Source organism: Falco biarmicus, chromosome 1 (genome assembly GCF_023638135.1).
Source record: "Falco biarmicus isolate bFalBia1 chromosome 1, bFalBia1.pri, whole genome shotgun sequence".
In the NCBI taxonomy this organism is placed as follows: domain Eukaryota; kingdom Metazoa; phylum Chordata; class Aves; order Falconiformes; family Falconidae; genus Falco; species Falco biarmicus.
Genome location: NC_079288.1, coordinates 77,607,828 through 77,630,472, shown reverse-complemented (window position 1 = coordinate 77,630,472; position 22,645 = coordinate 77,607,828). Strand labels below are relative to the sequence as shown.

At 37.2% G+C, this 22,645-nt stretch overlaps 1 protein-coding gene across 6 annotated transcripts in view; it reads right to left on the bottom strand.

Annotated features, from left to right (window-relative positions):
* Positions 1-22,645, bottom strand: part of SH3TC1 (SH3 domain and tetratricopeptide repeats 1) — a 60,007-nt gene that overhangs the window by 4,388 nt on the left and 32,974 nt on the right. Inside the window, exons 18-19 of one of the 6 annotated variants that reach the window (XR_008821838.1) lie at positions 21,487-21,722; positions 14,050-17,660 (exon numbers count right to left, since the gene is read on the bottom strand). The exons of 2 other annotated variants lie outside the window; for them this stretch is intronic. Coding sequence is in view for 1 of the 4 variants with exons in the window: in XM_056338649.1 (XP_056194624.1) it covers positions 21,675-21,722 (48 nt within the window). In the remaining 3 variants the exon portion in view is untranslated. Of the gene's footprint in view, positions 1-14,049; positions 21,723-22,645 lie in introns of those variants that run through there. 3 more of the 6 variants (XR_008821836.1, XR_008821837.1, XM_056338649.1) reach the window with 3 other exon arrangements.

The window sequence follows — 22,645 nt, the reverse complement described above, 5'->3', positions numbered from 1 at the left end:
ACGGTGCTTTTCTCATCAAATATTTAAGCAATTAATCAAAAGGAAGACTGCTGAAGAAAGGTGGGTTTAGGAGTCTTGTCAGCCGCAAGTTTTCAAACTCATGAGCCTTTTCTTAGTTATTAATTTTAAAAATAATAATCTATATTTTGTTTCTTTTTATTGTCTTCTTTTTATAAGCCTGGGGGTTGTGGGTTTGAGCTTCCCTCCATGAAATGAGAGCTAGAAAATTATTTTATTATGGAATGGAGACTCAAATTACTGCAGTAGTTAATGTTTTAAGAAGAACAGCAAATTTTTAAGATTTTTCCATAAAATTTTAAGAGTTGGAAGCTTTCGTTTAAGTTAGAGGCCTAGAATTTGAAGGTAAGTAGAAGTACTTCTGAGGAATTAAAGAAAAAGACAACATAAGCACAATGAGGACAATTGTAACTGCCTGAATTTTCCCTGTGAAGGCTGAAGGGTGGCAGAAAACAGAAGGAGCTAGCAGAACTCAAAAGCCAGGGTAGGGAAGTTGATAGGATGAGTGAAACCATAAAGTGGAGAACAATGATCAAGTGTAGAGTCAGTAAGAACCTAATTATGTTCTGTCAGGGTCAGTCTGAAGGGCCTGTATCCTCTCATTTATGGTGGCTTAAAACAGGTCCTTGGAGGAGAATAGAGCAGGTTTCAACTGACACTTCTCATGCTAGATGGTGCTGCTGAATTTGGAAGCAGTGGTTTTCTCTCATCCTGCCATAATATTACATACTGGAACTCTCTGCCATCTCTGTGACTCAGACTAACTTTGAGTGAAAGGGCTAGACTGTGAAGATGGTGGTTAGATCTTATCGTACAAGCTATGGGCATTTTTATCAGTTTAGCCCTGTGAAATAATTGGCCAAAGCAAGTCAAGAAGACAGGTGTTACAGTTAGACCAAGCTGTTTGCCATAGGGTTTTATTTGCTTACCCTGGCACATTTTATATGATGTCAGCACACAAGGAATGTTTCTGTAGATAAAGCAAACAGCAAATGATTTCATGAGCCTGTTTGTGACAGATGTGTGCAGTGTGAAGAAACATTGTAGCACAAACTACAGCACTCGTCAAGATCATGTTATTCCAGCTCATTAATCACATTTCTCTGGTTTGTCTCCACGGATGACTATCTGTGAAAACTCACCAGCAGTCATGACAAGTCTTTCTGCTTGCCACCCCCTCTACATAGATGCCTGTTGAAATTCTGTGTGTCATTATCGAAGCCACACTGAAAGACAGATGGGCGTTATGCCTCTTTCACGTCTGCTTCACACTCCTTTCCCATTCAGGGTCAAGAGCTGCCTTGTATATGAAATCTCCCACAGTATTTCATGATGAAAAAAATTGTTTTAATCCATATTCTCACCAAATTCTTTTTATCAATGCACTTTAACTAAACAGGTTAAAACTGTCATGGTTTTTTTTGTTGATGACTGGATAAAAGAAGAGCAAATAATAGGCGCTCTTAAATTAGAGGAATTTGCATAATGAAGTTACAGAATCATATTACTGCAGTGAAATCAGAGCATAAAATGTATTTAGAAACATGCAGACCTTAAGGGTAATTTTTTATGTGAGAGAGGAAAAAGAGGAGATGTTTGCCTTCTCTCAACTCCCAAGTACCCAAGGGAATGTATATTTACTGCTATCCCCAGGACTTCTGTGTGCTTCTGGCCCAGTCTTTGGAAAATTTTACTAGTCAAGGAGTCATGCATGCCTGTTTTCTCATCCTTTACTTGTCATGGAACAGCTGCATTTCAAAGTTTTTACGCAAGAGCAGTGGCTACATACGGAGGAGAACAAGATGAATATATCAGTATTTGCAGTTGTGATCAAATCTGAAAAGAAACTTAGCGTGATGTTCATTGTTACAAGAGAAAACAAAGATTAGAAAATTCCATCAGTAGCAGTGCACAAACTCATGAAGCTTGTTGACAGACAAACCTTTTAATTTTGGACATTTTTGCAGGATGAGTTGGAAAGACAGATTCTTTTATGGATCTGCCAGTTTCTTGGTATTCAGGAATAACAGCAGTGAACCAGTCAGGTCCCCAATGCCATTCAGTCAGCTCAGAGTCTCAAAGCTTTATGTTCCAGCCCCTCTCTCCCCAGCCCTTCTTACTCTTCTTATAGAAGGAAGAAAGCACTGCACTAACCCACAAATCCTCTGCTAGTAGGATTAGTATGAGTTGAAGTTTTCAAAGGCAGTAGAGGAGCTGCTTGGCATTACACAGTGTGACAAAAACATGAGCAACTGAGAGGAGATGGAAGTCCTCACAACCAGTAAGCTGGAAATTTTAGAAACAGGACAAGTGTGACATAGCTGGTTGGCACTCACTGCAGTGAAAAAAATTCAGGACTATAATTGCTTCTGCACTTAGGCATCTGGATGGCATCTTTGATTGCACATTTGCCTAATTCTTCTCTTCAGAAGATCCACTGAAGGAGAAGGTGGTTTGGTCATGTTTTATATAGCAATATACTGACTGTAGAACTCATCCTGGAAGCAAGAAACAGAATTCTGGACCATTCTTACCTGGAGGGAATTTCAGCCTGCATCTCCCCGATTATTTTTTTTTTTCCCAACAAGCTATTGGCAATTGTCTTTGAGAGCTCCTGCCATTTTCTCTGACCATAAAAATGCAGGGGTCCATCTAGTGTTTAGAATATGCAGCTCAGTGCGATAGGTCTAGTAAAGTCCTGTACATACTTACGCTTTTGCTGCTACACAATATTTGTGCTCAGCAGTCTAACAGGGCCAAACAACTTCAGAGACAGGATTGTCTTGAAAATAGGTAACTACCTACCAGCCCTTTCTGTGACATCCTATCTAGCAGATAAGTTCTAAAATCAACCTATACTATAAAATTCCACTATATTGGTAAATTTTTTTGTAAGAGGTAACAAGACAATGTTTTGCATTATGTATTTTTTCTGGTTTTGTTTTGTTTTGTTTTGTTTGTTTGTTTTTAATTGAAGAATTAGAATGCCATGATGCAAAATCATAACAAAAGGTTGAGTCCTCAGCACGATCAATGCTTGGGATTGATCTGTAGACCATGTATCACAGAGTAACATATAGCAATAATGGCTTAATTTCACTTACACGGAAAGGAATTGTTAAGGAGGAGATGATAGCTGTCATTTAGACTGTCTTCACATGGGATTACAGAGGTATTTGCTGCTGCCATTTTTGCAGTGTGTCTCCCTCATCTCCTTCCTCCGAATATTCCCAGGTAGGGCCACTGTTTGACTTTTCTCTACCACTGGCCCCTTGTTATACACTCATTCTCCTCACTTGACATTCAAACTTATCATTCCCATCCCAGTCTCTGGAAATAATTGTTATTTCTTTTTACCTCATCCACACCAGCTCCTCTTGGCTTCTCATCTAATCTGTCAGTAGTGGCTTCCACCATTTTTGAGAGGCTGTCTCATCAGAACTACTTTGTTTAACCTCACCTTTGTCTTATGTGGCTTCTTAAAGAATCTCTCTCCTCCTCTCTCTCCGTTCCCCCCCTGCCAACTTCTCACCCCCCTCCCCTTCCCCCACCCCACCCCCACCCCATTTCAAGAGGTGGCTCTTATCCCAGACATTTGACTTGGATGTGATGAACTTCACTCAAGTAAATTGTATGAGTTGTTGAAGTTAAGTGAGTCCTTTTTCAATCTATAGCTAACTTTCCCAAGGATTCTGTTTAAGGATCTCATTTTATAGTCTTTCATGTCAGGCTGAAAAGTTTTTTGAATGGCAAAATATTCCATGGAATAATGAAAAAACTATTCCTAAAGGTGTTTATCAGATAGCTTAGGGACAAGTTGTGCCTTTCAGTGCAAATTCACGCTAGTATTTCAGACACTTTTTGCAGTTATCCCAAAATTCTCATTTGCCAAACTAATCAGTCAAGCCTGTCTGTTGTATTGAGTCCCCAGAGTACAACCAACCCCTTGAATTGTGACAGTATTTATCCCTACATATCATACTCAAGATATTTTCAAAATTTTTGTTTGTTCATATATAAAGCAACTTGTCCTCCCTTTTTCTCCCTCCTCTTAAGTGTTCTACATTTATCATGTTTAAATGTTTTTATCAACAAATGGCAACTCATCTGGTACCAATATTTAGTAACCAAATATGATTTAGCAACACTAAATTTTTTCCCCCATTTTCATAATGCTCTTTTCTCAAAATGTGCTAAGTGCCAACAATCTGTTTTTCAATTGTAATTGATGCTTTCATATACAGGCTGTTTAATTGCAGTGCTCTAAAAACATCTGCATGTGGACAGAATCTCCTGGGATTTAGGTTGCTTTTTGATTTCCACTTCTGTCTTTGGAGTTCAAATAACTCCCACTCACCTGACAGCATCAAAAGCAGACCAGAAGAAAAAGCCCATCTGCTTCTGGTGAATTTCCCAATGTACAGCTGACAGCACATTTAGAAAGGAACTGTTTCTAGGGTCAAATCTGGTGCAGCTTTTAGTTGGTAGTACTCATTTGAATTCAGAGGGCAGCAGGAGAGATCCTGGCACCCAACTCAGAGTGAGGAATGCAAAACTAGAGCCAAAATGTTCTAGACTTGTTTTTACCAATATTGTATAATCTTGCCAGGACACTGAGGTTAATGTCTTTCTGCTTGTGAAACGTTCCGTGAGATCTTTAATTGACCACAAGTCACCAAGTCAGGTTTATCTTCCTCAGCAGCACAGTGCCTCTTCGAAGCACATCGGAAACTGCTTTGGTGCTGACTTGGAGGGAAGGCTGCCATCTTTGGAATTACTGCCATCAAAGTTTCACTGCAGCACTTGGCAGTTCTTCAAGATCACAGCTTCCACTCAGATTGTAGCCACTCTCAGCCTCCATTGCTTTACAAGATCTGGAGAGATCATAATGTAAGTTTGTACAGTGGCGGACTTCAAGAAAGTGCCTTACAATTTGAGAAACCTTTAATCAATAGCTGATAACTGGGTTCTTTATTATGCAGGCAGGCTAAAATTTCCAGAGTGCGTACAAGTTTCACAATACAAATACAGCTTTTCAAGACACAACTAGAAAGATCAAACCGAGTTAGCTAGTGAAAAGGCAAGATGCATAGGGAACTTAGATGTCTTACTAAGAAGTCTGTCTCTTCAGTCTGATAGCTCCCTCTTAGATATCTAAGTCTAGGGTTAAACTGAAACAGCTTTATTCAATTTGGGGGAAATACAGAAAATTATATGAGCTGGAGAGCCATAACAGTTCTCTGAGGATAGAAAATCCTTATGTATCAATCTGGAGACACTGGCAGAGAAACAAAAACTTCAACGCAGTGTCAGCGGCCAACCACAAAACAAAGACTTTAGCTATTTTTATTGTTATGGACTCTTGAGTTATAGAACAGCAGCATGTTTAGTTAATTTGATTAGTATCGTCAATGGAGTTTAAGGTGCAATTCATTTGGTAAAATGTGGGCATTTACTTTCAGATTAGACAAATAATTCTCTGTGTTTTACTGGTATATTAAATCTATTGATATTAAGATTAACCTGCACACCTGAGCTACATGTACACATGTACATTGCAACTGCTTAGGACTCAATTCAGTTGCCCACATATGAATCTACTGCCATTTGAGCTGCTCCAGGGTATTCCATCTGGTCTGCAAAAGGGCACTGACAGTCCAGAAGGGCATAGCTATCTCATGTGCCCTGTTGTTCCTGGCAGCCCTGTGTAGATGTCTTGAATCCATTAAGGTGTTAAAAATCACAGTCTATACTGATACAATTCAACTGACAGTTGAATTCAGTCCTTGAAGTTAGGTGAGAGAAATCATATGCATTGTGTCTTGTTTCATTTGAGAGCTTGAAAAAAGGTTTAGTTCATCTTTCTCAGAACACACCAGCAGTCTTTCCATGGGTTTTGATGGGATGAATCCCATCAAATGGGATGAATGAGATGAATCTCAGCTATGTGTAATAAAGGTAACAGCTTGGGAGACTGAATAGCTCTCCAAACTGACACTCTCTGGACTGCCTTATTTCCTTTTAAATAAAAGTGAAGCTAGTCAGAATCTAACCTTACTCTCATCTAATAACTGTTTGGTACCTCAGTCCTGTCAGTAGATATCTACATCCCCAATCAAACCAATTAAATTGATAGTAGATATTTATCCAAGACTCAGATTTTATAATACAATAAATTAAGTTTGATTCAACTTACTAGCTCCAAAGTTCTGTAGTGGGACACTACTTGGTAGTCCCAGTAGACCAAGGAAAGGCTAGACAGGCATGGCAATTACCCTAACAGCTGAGGGTCAAGGCATGGCAGTTACCCTAACAGTTACAGTTGAGGCATATTGTAAGGTGGGAAGATGTTGGAGTAATGAGTCCTGATGAACCTTTTCAGTAATTTCTGTCAGGGAATGACCATCCACACTGCTTTTCAAACACAGAGGAATTTGAGAGGGGCTACAGCATTTTTAAAACATACTGAACAATCCAACAAATCCATTCTCTCATTGACAGCGGTGGAGGCCTTCCCACTGGCTCCAGTGTGAACAGGAGTGGGACTCAAAAGCATACTTCTTCTGCCAGAACTCTCAGAGCACTTTACAACCAAAAAATTGCATTTATGAGTTGAAATGCAATACATGTCATCTTCCTGTTAAAATTTCCTTACGCATATAAAGTTGTGCTTCTTGGCACGCAAACAATTGTACTGTCCTTACCAAGCTGGATATCTAGCTGCCTGTTTCCTGATAAAGCCCCTTACAATTCACACTGTTGGTATCTTTACGGCAAATAGCTTTGATGAGTGTGTTTCACTAGGTGTGTTCATGTAGAAACTAAGAACAATGAACAGCAGGCACCATCACATTAATTCGTTAGTCCTAAATTCATGCAAAGACTCAAAAAGAATATACTTTTAAAAGGAGACCAATGTATTTTTTTGCTGTTGTAACTGTATTTCAAATTTGCCTTCTTTTTGACAGAAGAGAGTGTAGCAGAACATGTAAGGTTTATGAATTGTCCCTAGCAAACTTGTGTTTCAAATTTTAGCTACATTTTTACATTTGAAACTAACATCTGCTCCTTCCCTCTTACTCAGGAAGACTTTTTAGAAGAGATTAGATTCAACAATTTTCTAAAAGCCTAGTATAATGAAACAGCTGAAAGAGAAGCTTTAAAGAAGGCAACTGAAAAAGAAATGTATTCCCCACCATGACCATAACTCATAGCTTTATTTTGTGAGAACTTTAACAAGTTAATCCATCTGGTTTTGGTTTTCAGTCACAGATGAACTAATAGCCTCTTACTTAAGTTACTGCATGGAACCACTATGAGCTTAAAGAAGCATTCGTCATTTTATTTGCATTCAAAGGGTTGTGTTTTTTTAAATGTAAGGAGTATCTCTTCCCTTAAGAAAGGAACATAGCCTGCATAGCAAGGATTACCAGAGAGGCAGGAAAATCTGTGTTAGCTAGAAGATTGATTACATAGACTCATTTGGGTTGGGCAAGGATCCTCCTGTGTCATCAATTCCATTCCACTGCACCAGTACCAAACTGATGATACCAATTGCATTATGGGAGGAAGAAAGTATAATTTCAGAAAGAAAGAACCTAAAATTATTTCATTGTATGTGTATGAAATTAAGGACCTCAGACTGTTCTGATCTCTCTCCTGTAGAAAACACTAGCAAGATTTGCATTATTTTCACCAACTTTCTCCTCAATATCCTATTTGATATTCAAATGATACATTTTAATTCTAAATATTTATTTTCTCTCTTCTGTTTATTTCAAGAATATTACTAAAAGCCCTTCAGCAAGTAGTTATGAGTAGATTAATTGAGATGTAGCAACCATGCTTTTGCCAGAGAACAAAGAAGGTAATGTAGGACCTTTAGTTTGTCAGCCTCATGAAGGTCTGCCGCAATTAATGTACCTCGCTTATGAGAACAGTTTTAATTGTGGAAGTATGCATCCATTCAATGAAACCCGTTCCATAAGGAAGCAACTTTATTCGCAACAGGCTTCCTCCTCCAAGGACTGTTTCAACTTTTACTCAAGGGTAATTGTTCTGTCCTAGTTTTTCCATTGCTTCTATTTGGCATTGGATCATGCCTCTTCACTGATGAGTTTGAAACCCTGATGAATAGGAGAATATTTATTCTGCGCAATAATAATTCAAAAAAATTACCATGTTACGGGGGAGCATAATGAAGAATTTTGCTGTAGTAGGAGTTCTGGTCTTTCATTTTGGTTTTGACCTAGAAATTATCTGACATGCTATAGACAGATAAATTGGTACCATTTTTTGATTGTATACGTAGTTTTAAACAAGCTCAAGCAGCTGTTTTTCAGTATGCTCTCTATTTTTTTCATATTAGGCACATTATCCTTTAGTCCAGTGCTATCATTAAGATTTCATAAAGCAGGGAAAATGTTAAAAAAAAAATAATTACACTATCCTAAACTTACCAACTATGTGTTCTCTATTTTAAAAAATGTTTTTTCTCTGAGACTGATAAAGCAGCACTCAGCTAGGCTTGTGAGTGCATTACATTTTATTCAACACATATCCAAGTCAAAATGTATCTTGTTTTCTTGTAGGTAGAAAACCAGTCATATACCTATACCTGGCAATACATCCTTTTGTGTAATACATCCGTATGTGTCCCAGACTCTTACACCGTAAGACATTTAATTTCCCAAGAAACCATTGGAGGTAGCAGCTTTGTTCACAGTAAGCATTTTTATGATATCATTGTGTCTCAGGGAGAGAGACTGTGTGTGTCTGCCTTCTCAAAGAGCTCATGAAAAAGCTGCCTTATGCATAACTTATGTCAAAGATGTCCATACTGTTGAATGGAAGGACAGAATGAATCTGATTTTCTGTAGCCATAAAATTCTGAGGAACAGTGATTTCTCCAGCCCATGCTGATACTTATCATGGTCATTTGGGTTTTTTAAGGGCTTTTGTGGTTTGGGATTTTTGGTTTGTTTGGTTTTTTAATGGTACATTCCTTACTCATTCTGCTTTCACTGGTGGCTGTGTGACTTTTCTTAGAAGCTTCAGTACGGTGTGTCTTTTTCAGTGGCCCACATCTATCATTAGAATTGTTTCATATCATTATAATGTTTCTAATTCTTACTAGTTGTGTCGCCTTTGCTGTTAGACTAGAACTATTTAGGGAAGGGGGTTACAGTCTTCATTCTACAGAGGTAATTTTGTGGGCATACCTAGGAGTACATAGACAAGTGTGTCAAGGAATTTCTTTTCAGAGCTCCTAGGGGCGATTTTTGGTTTTCTAAGGATCTCTGCTCCATGTACTGTCTGCTCTGTAACAGCCTAGGTAATACTGGTAAAGATCTCAGAAACTGTTTATACGAGAGGTTGGAAACTCATTTACATAAGCTGTTCTTCTCACAACCAGCTTCATAGTTTTCTCCTACAGAAAATGGGTTTGTTTTTCTTTCCTTTAGGCCTCATTATGTAGGTCAAGCTTTTCCATGGATAAATACAATCAGCACTGGTATCATTTTGTAACTCAAAATGGCTCATAAGTCCACATAAATTTTCCATTGGAGAGAGATCAAATTGTCCTCAGAAATCTGTTTTTATGAAACCCACAGATAAAATATTCTTGAAGCCGTCTTCTTTTATATGCATGGTAACAGCCATTTTGCCTGAGGGTGCAGTTGGAATTGTTGGATTTTCAGGTTACAACTTAATAAAAAAGAGTTAATTTTCAGTGAAAATAGAAGGGGAAAGAAAGGAATTTATCTATCTTCCTTCCTCAGTCCTCACTAAGTGACCAGTTCTATAGAACAGCAAAAAATTTTAAATTATACTAAATACTTTATTTTACTAATATTTTATACACTTAACTTTTTCACCAAAAGGAAAGTAATTTTTAATAAAATAATATTTTCAATCTTCTCAGATCAAACATACTGCTTACAGTAACAGACTGGATTTTCTTAAGAGCAGCACCAGAACCACATTCTCCTTTAGGCCACATAACAGCAAACATGATGGTTGCAAACCATAGCCTCAGTGTCGTCTTTTCAGTCCACTAGTCTCAGGCATAAATACACATATCCATTAAAACTAAAGGAGCTCAGTAAGAGTAATTAAAAGATAGTAGTTAGGATCAAAGGCATATTCTATAAATAACAGCAAGAGAAATGAAAATTGAATGCAGTAGTTAAAAAAAATCTATTGCTAATTTATGTCTAGCACCTGTGGGAGATAGCAGTCAGCCACCCAGCCTATAAACTTAATATTTTTTTGTTCACATAAGGAAGTCTCAGTTCTTGCAGACTTGCTTCTGAGCTTTGCCATTACCTCACTGAGGATTTGTGCTCACGGGTGTGTTTGTGTTTGTGTTTGTGTAGCAGTGGAAATTTTTTTTCAACAAGTATGAAAATAAAGCCTGCGTGGTTTTCAATTTTGAAAATATTTCCCTTGGCAATGAAGGTGATAAACTCAGTGGCTAAAAATGGTGTACTTTCTAGGGTATATTTCTTGGTTTATATCTGAAACAGGACACCAAATTCAATGACAACAAATCTCTCAGCTGGCAAAATTAGTATGGTAGCAAATACTCTACCAATTAAACATAACAAAGCTCTCATTAGTTTAGATTTTTAGAGTTATGCAGTGATACAGATAATTTGTTGCACATATTATTGATTTGATATATGGAATGCTTGATTATATTTTTGTAAACTTCACAGTAATACTGTAGCCACTGAAAAGCAGTTGTCTTTTAGTCTTGAGGGTGTTCGCCAGAGTTTTCATCAACTTCAAACCACAGTGCCCACAGCTGAAAGGCCAATGTAGGACAATCAACAAAGCCTACTGGATGTGTAATGGAAGTTCACAACACTGGGATCATTGTGCTTTTCATACAGCTGAGACCCAGCAAAGGTAGGCATGTGGTAATTGCCCTGCTGTTTTACTGTGTGACTTCTGCTTCTGAAAGAAAACTTTTTTTTCCCAATAAGAACCTAGTTTTGGAACTGCAAAGCCCTCATATGATTACTTGGGACCTTAGGATAAGTACGAAGATATTCAGTAGTAGTGCCCATCAGTTTATGGTAAACCACAAAGCCAGAGAGACTCTGTATGATTTCACAGTCTTATTTGTCTGTTAGGAACATACTGATAGAACTTCCTCTATTTTCTGTTACCTCTTCCCCAAAATTAACTGTCCCTGATGGTTAGGGAAAGCAGCCTCTTTCAGTTAATTCTTTTTAAAAAACTGATTTATTAAGCAAGTTCAAAGCTACTTTCTGGATTAAGGCATCAACCAAAATAAGCAAAGGAATGTCTTGTTAGCAGATCCTGATGGGACTTAGATATGAGGTTTGAGCCACTCGTGATGTGGGAACTATGGTTATACCACAGGAAAAGAATACAGTGGCCAAAATTGCAAGTGTCTATGGACTTCAGACTGCTTTAAGCAGCTGATAAGCATGAGTTTAGAGGAGTGGAGCTTTGGTGTCAAGCACCTAATATCTGACCGATTCATCCATCTGCCTAGCCTACACAGTAATACTTTGAAGTATTTCCATTGAGGATGATGGATGGAAAGGAGATGTAAGCCAGTAGAAACACATAACAAGAAAAAATGCTGGAAAAGTTTCTGTCATCCTTGACCCACTATTGAAACTGATTCTTCCTGACAAATGTTGTAAAATTTTGAAAGTAGCTGCATTTTTCAGTTAAAATTAGGGAGTCTTACATGCAGGTGAAATAAAGTTATGCATATAAACCCATTCTGCTTATAAAAAATGTTTTAGTAGTGGAAATGGGTTGCTGAACAGATCAGTAACATGCAATGGATGTTACATTTCTGTTCTGAATTAGGAGTTTCAAGTCCAAGATGTCAGCGACAGCTGTTCTTTAGCCTACACTCTTCTCTCATTTCCTAGTGTGCAGGCACTTGTATCAGAACCATCAGTCTTGGTAAGTAATTGTTTCTGCATCAGCCTGAAGACTAAAGTATCCTTCCATAAACTGAGAAAGCATTTGAGCATCAGCATTGCCACTGTATTTCATGCTGTGTCTGTGTAGATAAAGAAATTGTGTCTGTCTCTTTTGCTGTCATATCTGCTTCCATTCACAAGCACTAAGCTTGTCTGAGCACAAGAATAATACAATGAAAAAGCTAAATCTTCCAAAAAGTTTTTTTTTATTGTTTAGCTTGGGTATACCAAAGCCCATTCAGTCACTGTAGGATATGGGATTCCTTACTAAGCATCTATCCAGTGTTTTGGTATAACCACCATTCAAAATCTGTTCTGAACAGATTCAGCCTGATTAAACCTCATGTACGCTTACAGCTTTGGCACTGGTCACATACACATCAGCACTGACAGTGCCAAAGAAACTGTTATAACCTTACAAAATTGAAAGAAAACAGGTTTCCCCTATCTCTCACTCCAGTGATGTAAGCATGGTTTGTCCCTACAGAATGCAACCAAGTGAAGTAATGCCCTTTTAGTTAGAGGTCGGACAGCTAGACATGAAAGAATCTGAATCACCATCTCCTTTGGCTTATATTCACTAGGCTCTGGGACGTTTACAGATGGAGGTCTTTTGATCCCTCCATAGCTTAAGCTGTTCTATTTTGTCAAATGAAATCCTGAAAGCAAGCAAATGCAAGGAATCAGAAGGATCTCTAGGGATCCAGTGCACCCTTGGTGCCCTGAGGGACAGCAAATACAACTTAAAAATTTTTCTAACTTGTTTTTAAAAAGGAGACTCTCTTTATGTTACAGATCCTGGTACTTCATTACTCTACTGTTATGAAAATACACAATATAAATCTTATTTTCCTTTTCCCTGCAGATGAGAAGAGCTATCTTCTTCATAAAAGGCTTTTACAATGTGAAGACTATTATATCTGCCCTCAGTCTGTTCTAGACTAAACAAACATTGTTCCTTCAACCCTTCCTCAAAGTTCATATTTTCTAAACTTATAAGTCTCATTGTTCCTCTTTGTGCTCTAATTTGTCAACAGCTTTCTTGCGTTGCGCCTATAACTGGATACAGTTCTTCATCCAAGATCTCACTGGACAGAGAATAAATTTCTCTGTTGTCCATGACACCTCTACTAATTCGAAGCTTGCTGTTCCTGCACTACAGCCAAAATGTTTATTCTTGTCTGACTTGTCACCCATTACAATCCTTCATCCTCTTCTGTCACCCTGTCAGCTATTTCCCGTTCCACATTTATTCTCCATAACACAGGTCTTTAACACAAGTTTCCTTTCTCAAAGCGATTTGAATTCTGATCCTACACTCAGAAATGCATTTAGCCCTTTTCTGTTTGCCATCATTGGCAAATTACAGATATCCAGACTTCTTCAAAATATGTAAGCAGGCTCAAAATTATCTATTTGAAGGTTGCTGTTTGAAATCCTTTCTATTTTGGTAGTATGAAGTCCCAGGAACTTATTTTCAAATTTTCAGTAAATCACGTTTACTACGTTATGTTCTTGTACAAGACGATGTATGATAGGACAGTGTTTTACATAGCCTGGCATTTATTACTTCATCTTCATCCACTGTCCCATGAAAGTACTTATCCTGGCAAACTCTGACCTGTGAGCATTAAGACAGTTTAACATCATCTTGGTATTTCCTACTGTGTCTCTCACTAGTGGTGTGTATTATGTCTTTTATTAAATAAATCCCACTTCTGAGGGCCTTGAGGCTCCAGAAGAAAGGTGGCTATCTAAATTACCGCTACAGATTTCACCAAGTGCAAGAACAATGGTAATCTAGGAGTTGCAACGTTGTCAAATCCAAACCACAGAGACTTTGTGCTTTTCTAGTAGACTCTATAATAATAATAAAAAGTTCAGCCAAGAGTAGGCTCTTGGGACTGAACCAAATTTGTATGTTCTTTGGAAAAGGGTGTGTGAAATAAATTTGTAACAAGATCTTTTATTTTAAGAAGTTCAATTACAAGTACATAAACTATTTCTAAGGGAAGATTTAAGCCTCTATAATAATGAAACAGATTTATTTGAATGGTGAGTTCTTTCAGAGACTTTTATTAGTTTGCTTTTATTCATGAAAGATGGCATTAAAGAATGAACATGATTTTAATGTACAGTAGAGTGTGGACCAAATGAAAAGTAATACTTGACTGCACCCAGCAAAGAAGAGCCACCTCCCCTTAGTGGACTGAGCATTTGAAAGGAAAAAAAATAGCATCAGGTTATTTTCAGATCTTTTCTGCTTCCCACCATTTATTCAGAGGTATTGCCTCAGGATATGGATGATTTTAAACACTGACATTCCACCACACCCCATAATATGGGTTACAGCAACTAAACATGATAGTAAAAATTCAGACGCTGGCCAAGATTTATACTCAGCTGGCTGAACCTGTAGGCCTGGGGAACTCAAGGGTTGTAACTTTGGTGCTTTATTCCATGAGGTGTAACAATTATCTTTGTTTTCACATATCTTCTATAGTGTTCCAATCCTCCTTCTACTGCATGAAAATAAGTTTTGCAATCACATGAAGCAAAATAAAAATAGGGCTAAAATCTTAACATGAATTGTACGTTTGCAAAAATACAAAGACAAAGGACTTCTGAGCTGAAATAAAAGATCTTGAACATAGACATTATACCAAATCTTGGTCAGCAATCTTCCATATTTTTGTAATTTTTTGTACCCTTTCTTGCACATTTTGTACTTTTTTTTAATCTGTGAAACTTTTTCCAAGATCTTCATATAGAAATATAGCTAATGAATGCTTGAATCTTATTGGCACGCACATTCTTCAGTTACCCATTTGAGCCTCTTCACTTAAACTGTTACTGGTAATACTGGAGTGGGTTTAACAGCTTTGTTCTTTAGTCTCTATGGCATAACTAATCAAGCCCATGAGAAAAAATTATACTACTTCTGAAAATGCAATGAAGATTGCTTTCCTGTGCTTGTTCAATGCACAGGTTTAATTTTTTCTGGAGTAGAAATGAAGTCATTAAAAGCAGTGTAGTAACACTGTATTAGATAGACATGGAAAAACAAACAAACAAAAAAAAAGAGGATCTCCAAGTGTCATGAGACTGTTTTTGTTATGTTTGAATTCTCCAAACTACTTTGACCACAATTGGGAAAACACCGCTGAATATCCCACACATATTATTACTTTAATAAAACACCAAATGCATATTCTGTTAGATGGTCACAAGACCATTTTAAACAGATAGACATTGATAATATATGTGCTTGCTTAATCTGAACCCTTATATTAAGCTGTTTTTCAGCTTTAAATTAAAATTTCCGAAATTACAAAAGAATGTGTGAAAATATGCCTTGATACTGCTTTTAAGAAATAAAAACCATTTACAAATTTCTTTATATTTTCCCTTAATTCAGGGGAACTGAAGGCTCAATTTCAAAATTTCCTGTCTTCCTAATGTTCAATATTAAATGCAGGATAAAATTATCCTCTCATTGATAACCCTTCATATAGCCTGATAGACTAACTGTGCAAAGTTTCTGCATAAGATAACAAAAGAATTAAGGAAGAATCCAAGCAAAAATTGTCAAAATCACACTCCAATAAAATCAGCCAAGTGTTAGCCTCATGAAAATGCAAACAAAGCAGACTGTATCTTGGCTTATGAATTATGGAATAGGAGAGGACTCTAATTACAGAAATATGAATCAGACAAGGATTATAGATTTTTTTTCAGAAGACAAAAAGTTCCATAAGATCTTGAACTATAAGGAAAGTGAGAGACTTGTTTCAGAGCACACACTTGTGACCTTCTTCCAGAATCAGACCTCTCTAATGGGTCTTATAAACCAAATCCTGTAAAATGTGTCCTACTCTGCAGCCCTCTTTCCAGTAGAACCTCTAATATTTTGTAGAACAGTAAAGGGGAGAGGAAGGTCACTGAGAGGACAACCAAGAAAAAGGATGTGTAAGGAATATGCCAAAAAACTTCTACATCCTGCTGAGAAGTGCTCCTCATGGTTTAGTGCAAACACAATACTAAGGAACTCTCATCAGTTTGTCCATGCCCACATAACCTGCTCCTCCAGACTCTCACACGGGAAAACAGAGCCACACACCAGAGCTGCTCAGGAGTTATCATATGGGAGGGAGATTCAGTCAACTTGGGCCTTTATGCAGGACCTCAGCACTTTAGCTTTAATCTCCTGTGGCAAGGGAGTGTCATGTTAGATATAGAACTTTAGCCAAATCTCAAATTCTTAATTTCACCCAAATCTGGGGCTTTATTTTAATGGAGCTTAGCTGATCTATATAAACTGAGAATGTGGCTTATTGTTTAAATCAGATTTTCATGTCCAGCAACTGAGTAAAATAAAACCTGAACTTGTGAACATAGAGGTCCAAAGGCAGCAATCTAAATTTCTAAGTGCTCAACCTAAGTTTATATTAGATTTAACTTGTTATAAACCATATCCAGCGTATTTAATACAGGATTAGTTTATCAAATTAATTTAAAAATATAAGAGGGTTCAGAAGAGATCAACAAATACATTTGGGTAATCCAAGTATAGATTTTAAAGTAAAGTTCAGAAGCACTAAACAAGCAGCTTGCAAAATTGTAGATATTTGCACATTACAAAGACCAAAATCATAGAGAAACCTAGTCAGTGCATTGCTTTAAGTTCTGCCGCTTGCCAATTAAAAAACATGGTTTGGGCTGTTTAACAAAAAGCAGCAGAAAATTCTGAATCTTCTAATATGATTACTGTGCGTATGGGAGACTGGATGTGATGCAGCAGTATATTCAAAAGCAGCTCCCCTCCCATTTTTCCTTATTTTCAGCAAAGGATAAGCTTTGTTCATACTTCTCAAAGCTATTCTCTTATTTTCTGCTGGAAGTCTCATAGGTTCATTTGCTTGACCCTTGTAACAGCATGAAGCATACGGATTGCAGAGCCTGCTTACCCCTACAAGCTGCAAGTAGCTCAAGCTTGCTCATAGGCATAGAATTTTGGTAGCATGTGTCAAAACATCTTTCCTACACAAGTTGCAATTTTTTAAAAGCTTATGACAGGAATACTTTTTAATAGGAGAAAGTCCACACTTCGCTGGTAAATCAGCGAACGGGCAACCAGACTTAATTTTGTTTAAAATAAACATTGACCAATTAGTTCACTTTTCTCTAGACTCATTCTTAGAAATAGGATTGATTTTTTCCCAACATTAACTGGTATGTGGCAGACACCCAGGATCCAGCAAGGGTGATGAAAAGCCTGGCAGACCTAAACCCAAGTAAAAATGGTATCTAAAAAAGGAAAGCAATAGAGTGAATGTAATTGGCAAAAGGTACAGTAAGGATGACTTTTCTCTGATTTAATAAGGAAGCGTTATCATCTGTTCAATGGCCCAGAAAATCACAGACATGCACAAAAAAAAAAAAAAAAAAAAAAAAAAATACAAAATCTAACAAAGTCATTCCACCCAAAAATTCCACTTATCTCTGAAAGGAGAAAAAATATGTGAGAAACAAACACGTCCATTAAACATTAAAACCTGTTAGTAAAGGACAGATTATTAGGCTAAGATACTTGCTGACACACACCTTGATTTTCTTGAAACTTCTTGTAGTTACAAGTTTTCAAGATTTTAAGAAACCTATATTTATCTAGAAGTAAAATAAAATGGGAAACTTTCAGAATGACTGCTATCTCAGAAAATAAAGGAAGAGTAATATTATAGTCCTATAATTATCATTACTTCATGGTGAACAACATATTTACTCAGCTGTAAGTTTGCATGTAAGATTATTGTTATCTCTGGTATGCAGGAAGAACAGAAAAGAACTTTTATACAGTGTATAATTGACAGACCTACAGCAGAGCATAAAAGAAAAACTTTTCAGATTACTTTGTAAGCAATTTACAAGTGTTTTCTCTTGAGTTCAATTCATTGGTACAAGATTGAATGAATTTTCACTAAGTCTTCTGAGCAATAAGAGACAAAGCTTCAAGATTTAAAGAAAATTGCAGTGCGTATCACTTAAATTACCAAAGAAATAAGTACAGAATTATGCCAAAAATGAAAATTTTAGAAATAATAGTGCCTAGGGAATAGTTTCATAGATAGAGTGGATGTATTTATTTTACTGTCCTGTTTCTGTATAATTTGGATGCTTTTGCATAGTTAGTATTAATGTCAACTTTGAAAACATGAGAAAAAACATCCTGACTACATTTTACAATCATGTTTAGTAATTCAATTCTGAATTGAGAATAAAATTGCTTCAGTAAACCATAGGTTGTTCAAGGCTGAAAATAACTCCTTAAAAGGAAAATAGACTAAAAGTAATTAATTTACGTTCAAATTTCAAGCAAATATGTATACTTTGCTGCATTGGCACTGAGCAGCAACAACGTAACTGTATTTAGAATTTTTTTACATTATTAAATGGATATGAATTGCTAAAGAGAAATAATGGGAAAATGCAGAAATTAACTTGGGGGTTCACTACATCACTAGACGTAAGCCCCCAATTCTCCTAACATCCCCACCCACATACACACAATTATTCATGACCAAAGGCCAAAACGTACAAGAACTCCAGAAGAGACAGCAATATTTTGGTTCAAGGTCACTTTCAGTCATTTCTTCGGTTCTTGCTTGTATGTCCTAATACCCATATGCTGTTGCTTTCTGATACTGCAAAAAGTGCCCAGCTACACTGGTACTGTGCTAAATCTCCTTCTGAAGGGAGAGAAAGAAACGGGTGTGTGGCATCTCAGACACATGACTATGGCATATGTTAGTTAGAAAAGGCAGGCATCTAGAAATGTATCTGCACTTCAAGCAAATTATGAGCTGGTGAATAATGGTCCATAATTCTTGATAAAGTCTTTCCCCAGTTTGGGAATGGATTGGCTCCTGAGAAGTTTCTCTCTCCCCCAGTTTATAACTTGACTGACAGAGCACAAGTATCTTAACACCAGCCAGTGGTGTTAGATATACTTCAGGAAACATTTGGAAAGAACCTGTGTTATTTTTAGAAAAGCAAAAATGCTCCATTTATCATACCCATTCTAACTTCCAAAAATTTAAATATTTTCCGTGCAATGGTGAAATTCCCTTCTGTTGACAGAATTTCCCTTTCTGTTGGCAAAGAAAGGGTACTTTGAGCAGATTTTGTACATCTGCTACATCAGGAAAAACACCTGCTGAAAATTTTCAAGTTTCCCAGCAAAATTACTCTCTAAAGTAATTCAGCATCTAAATGGCATATAAGTTTTATGATACTGTACGTCAGAATAATCTTGTTTCGTTTGCCTTTTCATGGAAAGATACAATCCGTTTAGTATGTCAGTGCACTGTTATGGCAACTTAGCCTGCCACTCAGTGATTGAAGTGCCAGATAGAGATAAACATTTTGGGAAATTAAACATCTTTTTTCTTCCCTTCATTATCTGAAATGGCAAAATGAAGGCAGAAAAGCATTAGAAGCAAAATATTTAGAGGAACATCTCCTTAACACTTCAGCAGGCAATAAAACCAGGCAGGCAATTTATATTAAGTGAGAAAACAGCTAGTAACTCTGCTAATCTCATTGGTATATTTTCAGAAAAAGCACTTTGTTCCGTAGTTTATTTTTAACATCACTGCATAGAATACTATAGCAGCAGGCTCATACAAAGGAATTCATATGGAATTTCTCTTGACAAAACAAGTAGCTGTCAAGAGTTGACCATTTTAAACTAGCACCAATATTTTTCAGCACATGCCTGCCTCTAACCTCGTTTACTACGTTTCTTCTCTGCCACAGTGTTCTGTATTTACACTCCACTTTTCTTGTTACCAAATAAAGCTGTGTACTACATCAAAGCAGTGAACTTTCTCCAGGTTGTCTGTGAACAGAACTTCAAGCATTTAAAATTAGCTTAGAATTATTATTTCAACTCTTCCTCCTGCTCCCTGCAAGTGCTCCATTGCTTTCTTGGAGCAGATTTCCTTTGCAACGGAGCACACAGATGCTTGTCTCGGGAAGATCTGTCTTTTCACTTGTCCTGGAAAAGGGACTTGAAGACCTAGCTAGGCTTTAGGTCATCATTTTTGAAGGCATCAGTTTTAAGGGGGTTTTATGGGTGGGGTTTCAGGGTTCTTTTTTTTTTTTGGTTGGTTTGTTGGTTTTTAAAGAGATATTAGATTTTAGTTGGAAAGGAAGGGTGATGGAGGAACAACGTGTTACTTTCTCAGTTTTCTGAATCCCTTTCCGAACCTTCTGGACTGGAGGCCACTGATGTAAAGCTAGAGAGTGCCACCACGTGGCTAAAGGCTTTCTCGACTGGCAAACTCTATAGCTTGGTGATCCTGCAAAAAAATGAAGTGTTAAAACCGAATGGATTACACCCTGAAAAAACCCTGCATGAAGCAGGCTTAACTTCTCTGAGGAGGCCAAAGCTGCAAAAATGGGGACATGAGAAAGCAGTGGAGCTCTTACTCTAGCAAAAACCAAGACTAATGGATACCCAACGACCAGGAATCTTGTGTGCCAGTTTCCACTCCAAAGACAATTTTATGAAGAGATGCTTAATGCATGTCTTTCAGAGCATAGGTGATGAAGCTCAGCCTCCCTTTACTCTAAATTGAATGCCTTAACCACAAGAGGAAAGGGGTACACTCTCTTTTACAGACACCCAGAGAGTATGCAGTGTTGGGCATGTCTTTTTATCTGACCAGGAGAGACAGACAGGCCCCTAGCCTACTGAGTAGGTTATTCTGTATTTTCCTCTTCAGAAATGTGAGCTTCTACAGTTGGAGAAGAGCATGAGGGTTGAAGTCACTCAAGAAATTAAGTATTCCACACCATGATAGCATCACTACCATTCCCTTCTCTGTAATCCCATTTTAAAAATAAAGGAGTGTCACTTGGCAACGTATATCATTCCTGCATAAGAATACACCACAAATGTCTGGCACTGTATCTGACAAGGTTCTAGATATGTAGCTGTTTACAGGCACCAGTTCATACCTTCCTGGAAGTAGAACCTTGTTATTTCAAATCAAACAGAAATACCTACAGTGTCCGTGCCTGCAGAACTCTTAACAGCTCAGCAGGGCTTTTTTTTCTCTGGCTCATTAAGAGTATCAAACTTTTGCTACTGACTAGCTACACAACTAGTTCTAGGTAGAAGCTCTGAATCTACATATGCTTCCTATGTCTTTTTTATTTATCATTCAAACATCCCACACTCTGTCTTTTCTAACAAACAGACCCTGCAGATTTATGCTTTTTATACCCTATCTACAAGGCATCTAGACTCCATGCTGTTCTACCTTTTTGCTTCATTGAACTAGAAGAATGTTCTGCCAGTTACCTAGCCAAAATTTATTATTTACATAACAGCTATGTGAAAACAAGACATTTATATCTCAAATAAACAAGCTTCCATTTATAAAGACTTCAATCAGGAAGCACACAAGGTAAGATTCATGTCACCCACCTATAAAATTCTACATTGTAGAGAGTTGACCATTCTCCGATGTTAAAGAGAGTAGAGCCATCTAACAGGTGCTTGCTGGAGGGAAGATGAATCCTACTACTCCTGATCGAAGGGAACAGATCTTGACAGTAAATTCCTTTAGCTCATATTTAGTTCCTCCCAGAATGTGTAAATTCCAACTTTGCTGTTCAATTACAATTCTGTGATAAATTCAATGTAAAATGATGTTGTGCTTCCTGGAGAAAAATATATGTTTAAAAGTCTAATGGATTTTTTTAAACACGTTTTAAAAACCTAAAATGCCATTTATATATCCAATAGGAATACAGTTCTTTGAAATCCTATGCCTATGACTTGCACTAAGTAGGGAAACAATTCCTGTGCCATCAGAGCAAGGAGGGAAGTCAGGTACTGCTTTTTCAAAAGCTGGATACATTTTTGTATGCTGTTCAACTAGCTTGAAGGGAATGGCCAAGAAATTTAGTGTGTTATATGTTGTCCAAGCACAATTTAACATTAATGGATGAATTAATCATAAGGAACTGGATTGCTATGAAAGCAAAAATTATGTGGAATCAAGGCAACAAGATGAAGTAGCAATACAAGAAAAAAAGATAGGTCTTATCAGCAGAATTGAATTCCAGATTAGGAACTGCAGCTTCCCTTACCAGAGTACAAAGAGGCTGCCTGCGATTACAGCAATCAGAACCAGAGAGAGGTTATAAATTTATCTAGTCTGAAAGCCAAATGAGATGGAAAAATAGACTGCCAAGCACTGAAAAGCAAGTTAATGAACAGAGAGCAACATCTACAAATTTCCCAGCTCTGCAGAGATCGTGCAGGACTTATGTTGAGTTTTTTGATCAAAATAAGGAAGAGGATACGGAATTATTGATTTCCCATACTAGGGGGGGCAATACGACACCAATCTGAATCTGAGTCTTCAAAGTAGATTCCTAAGACACCTGAACAGTGAAACTTTCAACTTTAATGCTTAGTTACAGTCTGATTGTGAGTGTCCAAAACCAAACAAACACAACCCAAAATTGTCTGCGGAATTGCTTTGAGCAGTACACACATTTCTACAATCAAGGCATTAGAAGTCTGATTCACTAACCAACATAAAACTTCATTTTTTAAAAGCAAAGTGCCAAGATAT